General features: G+C 31.6%; 1 protein-coding gene across 2 annotated transcripts in view; it reads left to right on the forward strand.

Annotated features, from left to right (window-relative positions):
• Nucleotides 1–9596, forward strand: part of LOC130896350 (uncharacterized) — a 207387-nt gene extending 197791 nt beyond the window's left edge. For both annotated transcript variants that reach the window (XM_057804365.1, XM_057804366.1), the window contains exons 9-11: nucleotides 956–1118; nucleotides 2710–2878; nucleotides 6546–9596. In XM_057804365.1, the coding sequence (XP_057660348.1) occupies nucleotides 956–1118; nucleotides 2710–2878; nucleotides 6546–6732 (519 nt within the window). In that variant the 3' untranslated portion in view covers nucleotides 6733–9596. The remainder of the gene's footprint in view (nucleotides 1–955; nucleotides 1119–2709; nucleotides 2879–6545) is intronic.
• Nucleotides 9597–12481: the final 2885 nt, after the last annotated feature.

Raw genomic sequence — 12481 nt, forward strand, 5'->3', positions numbered from 1 at the left:
AATGGCAACCATGCAACACATCCTAAATCTTGTTTCTATTTTTCTCAATTTCCTACTTTCAACCAACATTATCTACCATTGTGTAACGTAACTCGATTTAGTTTTGTAGTGTAGCCATTAACTCTAGTTGTAGTATCTGTTACAATTCCTTAATATGGTAGCGGTTATTGCCTTACGTTCGCTCCGACGTCTATGATTTGAAGCGTTATTCATCACAATAATAATCTGATCTTCTATACGTTGCAGAACGAACTCAATTTACAAGGAATCTCAAAACTTGATACGGAACACAATAATTACTAATTTCGTCATTGCAAACACCTTTCTGTTCTCCAGTCTACTCTGCATGATTGGAAACATTGCGCGCGATTGTTCAGTCCTGCTAACAAGCAAAACTGAGTTTGATATATAATTTATTACTGTAAATTTAATATAATTAATATTAGAAAACGTCAAAATCCCGCTATTCCTTTTGAAACGTGGTACATTAACGGTGTGTATGAAGACAATTTTCAAGATATGCCGTGGGCTCTAAAACTATAATTTCTCAATATTAATTATGAACGCCAACAAGCGAAAACTACTGTATTAAATAAATATTGAATGTTTCTTAATTGACAATTTGATTATAAATTGTGATATAGAAATTTTACGTTTATTACCTAACACGGTTTCACCATCTGGGTAAAGTGAACGACACCTATATATATCTATCAAATTGTATACGTACATTTATGTCTGAACTGCAGTTCATTTATCATTTCTACGTGCTTTATTATATTTAATAATTCGTTGAAGAATTCTCGCCATCTTCCTATAATTTGATATTTCTGCCATTGATATATGAAGCTTTGACAGACGAGTTATATATTATAATTATCATAAAATTATAATATCGAAGAATTTTTAAGATTTTCTATCACAACTACCACTAACCTATATTTTGTTTTTATAGAGTGATGAACTAACGATATTAAGAAGATGTTATCCAGCAATGAGACATGAAGGTGGTGACAAAATTGCTCCCAAAGACTGTGTCCTTCTTAAGGCAGGACCAAGAAAAAATGATCTTCCGTTTGTAGCAAAAATCGCTGCACTCTGGGAAAATCCTGAAGATGGTAAGTGATAAATATACTGTCATAGATTTGCAGAACACATTTTTGTGTCTGATATATTGTTCTTAATAAATAAAGTTTTTGAAAAAAGTGGGTACGTAATTATTAAAAAGAGAATATGGAATAAATCGCTTAGTTAACTATTTTCTCTGATAAAAGATTTTAGTGAACTTACTTTGGAAAATATTTTGCTCTCTACTTATAATTATCGGTTGTTTAATATGGAAATGTACCAAATTGAAAAGAATGGCTGTATAAGAAGCAAACTCTGTTTGTGAAGAAGTAGTCAATACTTTGTTTTACAAAATTACACATTTGTGAGACCCTTTATCTCAATTACAATATTTAATCTTCTCTTTCAAAATTCCCAAACGCACACAACGTCATTTATTACGTCATGTATCCATCTGATTATCTATAATCTTTCATTATCTATGATCATCTTTGCGATTTCATGAATTTCTTTCCATTTTACTTTTACCAAGCGAATTTTTATCTTTAATCTATATATGAAGTTTATTTCGAAAAAACATAGTGACAAAAGAAAATATTGGTTTCACCTATGAGATTTCTCAAACGTGAAATTTTTCAGACGTCAAAAAATGCAAGACATTTTGATCCAAAAGTTTGTTAAGTCAGGAGCTGTCTCCGTCTTGAAAAATAACTTTGGCCAACAATCAAATATAACTAGATTAATATAATTAATCAAATAATGAACCACGAGTTTTTCAGTTGACATTATCATCATACCAAGCTGCTTACAAACAGCACCACCAGTCTGCACCTGCACCTGCACCTGCACCTGCACCAGTCTCTTATATTCCGTATCCAGGAATGTTGTTTACGACCTGGTCATCTCCTTCCGTCGATCTTTCCCGTCAGTAGTATGAGCTTGAGAGTTGAATACCTCCGTCCTCGCAGGATATGTCCCAAATAAAATATTTTTCGTTGCTTAATCACCGCGATCAGTTCTTTTTCCACACCCATTCTCCTCACTACTTCTTAATTCGTTCATGTGCTCGGTCCATGGGATCCGTAGAAGTCTGCGCAACAGCCATATTTCCATTGCTTCTATCCTGTTTAAGGATCTCACTTTCAGGGACCACGTGTCCACACCATACAAATGGATTGGCCAAATATACAAGTTTATCTCCCTCAATCTAAGGCTTAGGCAGACTTCTCGTCGGTAAACTTTGCAAAAGCTGTTTTTTCAATTGCTATCCGAGTTTTAACTTCCTCGTCGCAATCCCATTTTTCATTTAACATACATCCAAGGTATATTTAAACTTATTGACTCTCTCCATGTTATTTCCATTGACAAGTAATTGAGCTTCGCCGTGTTGTTGTCTGCTTATGACCATTAGTTCGGTTTTATACGTGTTTATTGTGAGTCCGTATTTGGTTCCAATTTCGTTGATAGAATTGACCAATTCTTGTAGGCCTTCTCACAAGAATTAACGTTAGTAATTCCATACTATCTTAAACCTTACTAATAATATGATCAAGATAACATTTATGTTCATAATTGTATTATATCTGATAGATTCAAAGTTAGGTTATGTTTACTTAAACGTTTTTCGCTTAAATTTTCTAGGTGAAATGATGATGTCGTTATTGTGGTATTATCGTCCTGAGCACACGGAACAAGGAAGGCTACCAATTGATCAGCCAGATGAAGTTTTTGCTTCCAGGCATAAAGATTCAAACAGTGTTGCATGTATTGATGATAAATGTTATGTACTCACATTCAACGAGTACTGCAGGTAAATATGAAAATATTGAATTTTCTATGATAATATCACAATTAAGTGAGAGTTGATGATGGGAATTATATTTTTTCTCATCTTTCAACTATAAATCAAATTATTTTCTATAAAGTATTAAATCCATATATTGCCTAAGAAGATCAGTGTATTAATGAGTCTTTCTAAACTTGAAATTTTATAATTTTTGTGCACTTGCAAAGGACTAACTCGGGTATATTTTTTCAAATTCCAAATTTTTTCAAATCCTGTACATTATACTGGGGTGAAATTACCAACAATTTAAGTCACTACTTTTTAAGGGTGATATTTCGGAAAGGGGTGGGTTGAGAAAATTTTGTTATAGAAAAAACACATCTTAATTAATCTTAATTTCATACGAGCAATCACCTCCTGATTTTTGTAATTTAAATTTTGAAAAAAACAAATTCTTTAAAAATTCAACGGTTCAATTAGACGATTTCAATTTAAAAAAAAACAAAAAGATATCAACAAAAATCAACAAACTGAATATTTTTGTGTATTGTCACTCAAAGAGGTTTTTAGAATCAGATGAATTTAATATCTCAAGAAAAAATTCTTAATTGAAAAAAACAGTAAACTTGTGAGATAAGCTATAATTAAAGACGAATCATTTATAAGCATTTAGCAGAAATCCACGAGTAATTTGATGCAAAAAAATGTTAAAACACTTTGAATCGAGAGGTCACAGTGCTGTAAATTCAGTTATTTCAGGTGACAAAAGCTGGCTGAATTTTTTAAGCCTATGCATGTGAAAACTAAATAGCTAGATGGGGAACTGAGGTGCATAATATAGTAGCTTTTGTCAAGTAGAAATTTTCTTCCAGGAGCCATAGTCATGTAGTCATCCCTTGCAACCAACTAGTTTTTACGGCGATACCTAATAATGTTGAGGGTTTTTCGTGTTGCAATCGTTGCGCCAGCAAAATAGTAATTGGTATTGCTAAACTAGCACTCACATAATGATCTAAGATGAAATTCAGCTGCGATGATGTTAGCATATCTGGCGCATTTCTTCTATCAGATAAAATTTTAGGCACCGTATATTATATTTATTGGTCTTTTCAAAAAAATTCCACATAGCACTACTGCTGGTCGACGACATGATTCACATCGTGAAACACAAATTCCAATTTAGAAAAAAGAAAACAAGTCACGAGATTGAGGCTATTACTATTGCTATATACTCATAAATGCATAGTAAACAAAGCATAATACTCAACAGTCATAGACATAGACACATAGACAATACAGTTTTTTTGTTCCTTCCTATTTTTTACGGATTTGGATTCCAGCTACGACAGTTATCGTTTTCGATACAATTTTCGATACGGGAAATTTTGTATCGATATTTCGATACGTTTGATCAATACATATATCGGTTAAAAATATCGATATATTGAATAAAAAATATCGAAACATCGAAACATCGATATTTTTTCAGCAAGCCCATTCGGATCCACTTGAACAAGGTCCCATAGGTTCTCGCTAGTTATATTAATTCTATGATTTATATAATATTACGTCTATTATATTTAAAGTATTTCTATACATTCTATTATATGGATATCATGAACATAAACTGAAATATTTCTTTATTTACAATATTGCTAACTTCTGCTTGACTGGATACTCGTCACATTAAACGAGTCCATCCCATCGGTGTTAAAAACGTACTTAAATTTATTTTTGCGCGCGTAAATTTTTTACAGTTATTCTTAAGATATAAAAAGTTTTATTGAGTAAACGAATTTCAGATCTATAAAACAGGAATGCATTATTTCATTACATCTCAAAGGGATTAGAGGTGTTTTCAAAGACGGTGTTTTGACTTTTTCCGAAAATTCCTACAATTATCATGATATATCCAATAATTGATACCAAATATTGACAAATCATAATTTCTTTCTTATGAGCACCCTATCTATTTTATAATATATCGATTTTATAATATTTAGTGATTCCAATAATTATAATCTTATTTTAATCAATAGATACGAGGGTTGCCTTTTAATTCTCACAAAAAGTGAAACAGAAACGAATAATTTCGAAATAAAGTGTTCAATCTCGTTTCTAAATCTTCCCTGTTAAGGTCTACATATTTTTGGACGCTCAAACCAATTCTGGAAACATTTTTTCTACTCTGAAGCTACATCGTTTTGAAAGTCTATAGAAGCTTCTTGAAATTATGAAAATCGCTGTCTGTGCATCTTTTGTTTGACAGTGGGGAACAAGAAAAAGTCATTTGGAGATAAATCCAGTGAAATATGGACAACGAAATATTAATTCGATGTTTTTCTACTTCCAATATTTAGTTGTTGACTTGCTTTATGGGAGCTGACATGTGGAATCAATCCATCTGGAGCATATCTTTCTCACACCTAAATATTCGTATTGCAGTCTGAGATATCCTAAGAGATGTTCCTATTTCTCTGTAAGTCATATGCCAATTTTCTTATATCATGTTGCGCACAGCACCGAAAGAACAATCGATTTTGGCCGACTGTCTGGATATTTATCACTGACGTCATCACGAATGCCGCAAACCAATTGTGAACAGTCTTCTCTAATGGTGATTCTTCTTACCAAAAGTACCACTGAACGATTCTATGCATTGTTGTTAAGTAAGACCTTTTTTAAAATCATCCAACATAAGCGATAACGGGTGATTTTCATTCTTTACAGAAACTTTCTCCTTTAAACGTCCACTATCAACAACTCACTCAATTATTGAATTGCTACTGGCTTCGCAATAACAAACGTCAATGTTCACAAATACAGTTGTACCACAACGTCACCTATTATTCGATTCTAAAAACTTAAAAGGCAACCCTCCTACAAAACCTCGATATTATATGCCCAAACCTTCATCTGAAGTCATTCTATCTATTGATGGAAAGCGCATCAAAATCTGTTCAGTTGTTTTTGAGTTTATCGCCAACAGAGATACAGACGCGCTGTACTTTGTTTTTTTTAATATATAGAGGAAAGGTTAAATGAAAAAGCTTTTGAAACACACAATTCAAAAGTGATAATACGAGAAAAGACTTCTTCAATCAAGCAGTACGCCATTACATGCACTAGTTTAGATTTATCGAAACAAGTAGTTTCTAAACTTGCGAAGTTGGAGTGCTAACTTAGATTCATGAAATCTTATTTGTACCTTCTAAACATTAATCAATCTAATAATGTTTTTTGAGATTTATTGACTCCATAATCAAATCATACTGGCCTAACCCAAAGCTAAATAAAAATATTTTATAGTTAAGCATGTTTATGCACCATCCCACTGCCCAAAAGTAGCCTTATCCCAATGCGACTCGGCGTATGAGCAATCGACGCAGTAGGGCTTAACACACAGAATTGATTTCATTATCAATATTCTAGAAGTGATTCTAAATCTTGACCGAATGTTTAATAAGAAATTACCAAGTAATAGTTTTTACTTATTTTATAACACTCAAATAATTCAAATTTTTGTATTACGGGACTTTTCGTAAACGTAAACGGGACAACCTCAAAAACGTAAAATAACGGGACTGTCCCGTTTGAAACGGGACGTATGGCTAGCCTATAATTACTGATAAACACTAAATAATTTTTCTTTCTAGGCTGATAACATTCTAATTATTAATGTTTATTTCAGATACCGCAAAACGTACAAACGCATTGAATCGGGGATAGAAGAATCATTGCCCTGTATCCCTAATCCTGAACCATATCCTAGATATCACATGCAACCTCCCATGACCTTAGTATCTCCAGAAATGGTTTTCTTTTGTCGCCGTGTGTACGATTTCAGGCAAAAGCGCATGGTGAAAAATCCTACTTAATTTTATGATCCGGTTATATTTGTTAATAATTTTTATTGTATGTTATTTGTGTTTATCATTTGAGGTAGTCTTGATACCTTGGATTCTATTTATTATTCAAATAATCAAAATAAAGAAAGACTATATAGGGTTCTGAAAAAGTCACAAATTCATATTAATTTCATCTGATTTTTATTAGTTCAGAACCCGAAACACATATTTATTCATCTAAATTTGATACCTACATATATACATATTGTTGCAAAAAAAGTAAAGGGAACATTTGTATAAATAAATTATTAATAATGTTGTATAGAGTATAGAGATTATATATATTTAACATATTTATAGTCAATAGTTTACGCAGGTATAAATGGTGTGTGCTTTCATAGTAGTAGTTGTGTTTTTCTTTTTTCAGTGTCGTATCATACATACTTTCTAATTGTCTGTAAAGACATTTGCTTTATGGTTATTGCACAGTACAGTGGGATAGGAAAATGAACTATTTTCAATAAATTAGTATTAACTACATTCCATCTTAGTACCAAGATCCAATTATTTTCACATATATGTATAATGTGTTATATTCAGAACTGTTTAATAATGATACCTGATGTGGATCGCGCAATATTTACAATGAAATTGAATAATTTGATGTGGAATTATTTCATAAAAATACTATTCAATTCTATAACAGACAATGGTAAATCCAATATTACAAAGCTTACTGAAATTCAAGAGATTTATTGAAAAGAAAATCCTTCAATCGAAAACGACTTGAATCCTTCATGGATAGAATAAATAAAAAAACAAAAGTTAAAAAATACAAAGATGCCAGAAATGAACCATCCTCGATAAATCTGCTACATTGAAAAATATAAAGTTGAAGAAACAAGAATTAATGAGAATGTCCTTGTACCGGGCCAAATAAGTGTGAAACCGCTTAACTTACGACCTTTCGGTAAAAATTATTGTTATGTAACAGGTCCAGTGAAATTACTGGAAATTATTTTCAGTTTTTTTAAATATTAACTAGTGGCCGTAACAATAATAAGAATTAAGTTTTTCCTAAAATTTGCTGTAAAAAATATATTGAAAAGCCAAATAAATTAATAAGGAGTAGCTTTAGTAGTAGCACTACTCATTACATTACGTTACTTATTTAGCTACTTGGTACATTCCTTATCCACTTATTTTATTCATTGAGTCTTTGCTTTTATATAAATATGAAAAACTGCTGAATACGATTTTCCAAAAAAGTGATTAAAAATACTATTAATCTCATATAAAACTGAAAATGCTTTGCATGGAATGCACACACATTTTTCGTTTAATGATCTAGATAGTCATTGAAAAAGGTGTCTTGTATTATAAAACGAAATAAAAATCAAAAACTACATTATAGAATATTTATTCATAGATCAAAAAATGCAGCATTTTAAAAGTGTCAGTGTGTTTCATCAGTCACATTTGAACGCTATGCTAATTCTTTCTCTCCTAGAATATTAATTCTAGGTATAACATTCTTCCCAATCCAAGGATTAGAAAGTTTGTTGTTGAGAGTTATTTGGACAATTACAGTGTAGTAACAAGCAGCTTTCATCCTTCCGGAACCATAAATTAATGTCTAGTCCCCTAGAATACGTATTTTTTAATTTATACAGGGTTCTCAAGATACCGCCAAAAAAAATATGGTGCACAATCAGAACTTCTAGGTGGAACATTCTTCCCAATCCAAGGATCAGAACGTTGTTATTGAGAGCTATTTAGACACTTACAGTATAGTAACATGCAGCTCCATCCTCTAGGAACAATAAATTAATGTCTAGTCCCCTTTTTCTCTTAGAATACGACTTTTTTAATATATAAAGGGTTCTTAAGATACCACCAAAAGTCAAAAAACTTATGGTGATGAGACTTCTTGGTGGAACATTCTTCTCAATACAAGGATCAGAAACTTTGTTGTTGAGAGCTATTTGGACAATTACAGTGTAGCAACATGCAACAACCCATTGAGTGCCGTGAAATGTGGCACCGCAGATCATTTTCAAGAACAGTCATGTAATGCACTTTCGCAGTGTGAATGGTTGTTATATTTATAGCATATGTCTTGATCGAAATCTCAAATCTATAGTTGTTATATGGGATTAAAAGAGTTCGGCTTAAAGTTTCGGAACTTTCTGGATTTTAAGTTTAAAACTCACACTCAACTACGTATTGCCTAGTTTATAAAATCAAACCAAATATTTAAAATATTAAATTAGATATTATTGTTTACACCAATAATCACAATAACACTGCTTAAAGCGCGTGTGATAATTTATCGAATTTAGATTCTGAAGGCAAACTTCTTGATGCGTGATCGAAACCTGTTTCAAACAGTGCAAATGTGAGTATAGGTGTAGTAGGAGTAAACAGTATGAAATCACTAAAAATTGCCCAAATATTTATCAGATGAAACATCAGAAATCCCTAATCTTTGAATCCAATGTTATAAAAAATTTTGCTCTCCCACTTGTACCATGTGCTATAATCCAATTTGATATGTTTATAAAAGAGCACATCTCCATTTTATAAAATATTGAATAATTTGCTAAAATATTGTACCTGTATGACCAGTACACTAGTTTTATAAAAGTATTATGGTTATGTGCTCTTTTTCTACTGAAAGCTTTAGTGATCCAATTATTTACTACTTCATTCACATTCTTTTACCAAACAAGAGTAGAAGTTCCCAGAATAACAATAGATCTTTTGAACAAATATTTATTTTGGTAAAACTACCTAGTTATAGTATCTTGTCACATTTGAAAAAAAAACAGATTTTTTGTACTCTTATTAGTATTGTAGTATTATGTTTTTGGTAATATATTTTTGTTTGAAAATGTGTGTTATATTTTTGAAACCCAGATATTCCTATTGTTTATACGAAAAGCGAATTTGAAATCATTTATATTGTTAACTTATTTGATGTCAATTGTTACAGAATTATTAAGACAGAAATTTGATGTATTTGATAGAAAGTTGGGACCCGTTTTCATTAGAAGACAATAATCTAGAAATGGTAAAAATTACCACAACATTATATTTTTAAAAGTCTAATGTTGAATTCAGAACAACAAAGCTGACAATCAAAATTTATTGTTAATGGTTTTTTCGGAATTAATGAATGTAATTGGACGCCACCAACTTTTCAATGAACTCCTACCTGGCAGCCTTGAATTTTTTGATAACTAATAAATTTCTTCAAATACTCGAACACTATAATTAAGCCACAATAATCGAAAAAAGTAACATGCCGAATAGCATGTTTAGAATATGGTATAAAATAGTGTTATTAAATTTCTGCACTATGAAAGTTGTTTTCAAGTTATAGAGATTTATGAATATTTCTACAGAGATAGAAAAAATTGTTGCGAATGTCATTACTCATACTGCGTCATAAATTATTCTTTATAAAAAATGAATTTAAATGTTGACTTCATCTTACCTTTATTTAGTTAATGATGCTCTATCTAGTCTGTACACTAGTTCCCCATGAAATAACTACACCACGCACAATTTGTTGAACTCATCAATTTCTATCTCGAACACGTTACACTCATTCGCCTCTAGTACGGTTTCCGGCAAAGGACAATCACGTGCTCCCATTCCACCCTTAAATCTCCATCAATACGACCCTTTACCTCGTTTATATTCTTTTTAATCGGTTTCAGCGGGATACTTACAGAGTGCTTTTAAACACCATCCACGGTAACCTTACAACCCACCGGGAGAACCATTGCAGGTCTCATACCGGTGGTAAACCGGACTTGCATGCAGCCAAACACTAAGACTACATTAGTCTCAACAGAATACCTACCAGATGAAACTTTGCAGGTGTTTGAGATTACTATACCCCTCAAACCGCTAATAAACAGAGTTTGAATGCAGCGAAATACCAAGATCACAGTATTCTTAACATATTACCGACTAGGAGAAAATTCGTAGATATCTGATCTGAAGACCCCTCACACCGCTGCTAAACCGGATTTGCAAGCAGCCAAATACCAAGACCAACAAACTTCATTTTAATAACGAACGAAATCTACGTTGAATTCTGATGTGAAGACTTTTATGTGTAGAAAAGTTTCAGAATATTCAACGGATTTGTAGTAATTTAGACAAAGGCAAAGCTAAAGGCCAAAGTAGAATAACTAGCCTCGTTTCAATACGCATACTTCATATTTTCATACATATTTAATGTTGTTGGTCAGTACTATATTTTTTTTTTTTTTAAATAAAACAGGGTTTGAATTTATAAACGATCTATATTTCACAGTTCAATTTTATCTGTCTAATTCATTTTTGCCTTGTTTATCTCTACTTTTTAAACATTGAAATCGAGCAAGCATATTTGAATTTGATGCAGGTGCACTCGAAGTACGGTTAATGGCATACTATTATGTTTCTGAATTATAGTAAGGAACGATTAACTTCATAATATTTTCTATTTTTTAGAACGAAAAATTTCTATTTTAGAAGAAATATTTGTCATTACAATTAATACTATTGAACTGAAAATAATTGATAGAAAGAAATAGAAAGAATTATTTATTAAACAATCAAATATAATTTATAATTGTTATATAATTTGAAGTACCTTGATAGAAATACAAAAATTAATAGTTTCGGCATGTTTGGGAAATAAATACAACAGCCACAAAGCGTTCTGTGTGCCTTGCGTTTTCCAGAATGCGTTATTGCTGTTCTGATATAGCCAGAACTCGAATGAAATTATTATAGATTTAGAAGACGTCAGCTCACATTCATTATTTGAATAAATGTTTAATGACGTTTTTATATATGTTTCATATCCATATAGTCAATAGTTAATGTACAATATTAACAGTCGTTTTAAACCAAAAAAAGTATATTACTAAATTACTAAAATCGATCTTCGTTGCATATAGAAATGTAAGCATAAGACGGTTACCGGCCGACATGCTTAATCAGCAGACGAGATATTATAAATTAACAGAAGACATGTATTTTCATAACTTTTGTATAGTAAGATCTTTATTGTAACCTTTGTTGTAGTAAAATCTATTTAAATACTATACAAATTCCAAAAAGTTTGTAATAACTGTATTTTTTAAAATAAAAAAGCGACAAATGTTGCAAACGACATTTCTGGCGCTGCGAACTGGATTCTCGTACAGAAGCCACCCGTTTCCTGGTCAATTTCAATTATTTGACGATTCACCGAATTCACCGAACCTGGGAAAATCATCAGTGATCATCCTTTTGTGTTTATTCCTTTTTATCCCTCTATGAGCGTTTTTTAGTGATATTTCTCAGGATAATTTACATTTACATTTCGATAATCTTGTAGATATTGTTGCAAACAATATTTCTATATCCACATATTTGTTTTTGCATGAGGAATTGTTGTGGCATTTTGAAATGCATTGAACTTTATGTTTGACGCAGTTAGGTTATGTTAGTTATATTAACTATTGACTATATGGATATAAAACATATAAAAACGTTGTTATTAAACATTTATTCAAATAATGAGTGTTGTATTACTTTGTTACCAAATGATTATTAATAAGCAGCATTATATTATGTGGGCTGACATCTTCTAAATCTAAAATAATTTCATTCAGGTTCTGGCTATATCAGAACAGCCTCAACGCGTTCTGGCAAACGCAAGGCGCACAGAACGCGTTGTGGCGATTTTAAATTGCTACTGGCCGTATTCGGTCTTTGAGGGTAGAATATACAA

Source organism: Diorhabda carinulata, chromosome 7 (assembly GCF_026250575.1).
Source record: "Diorhabda carinulata isolate Delta chromosome 7, icDioCari1.1, whole genome shotgun sequence".
Classification (NCBI taxonomy): domain Eukaryota; kingdom Metazoa; phylum Arthropoda; class Insecta; order Coleoptera; family Chrysomelidae; genus Diorhabda; species Diorhabda carinulata.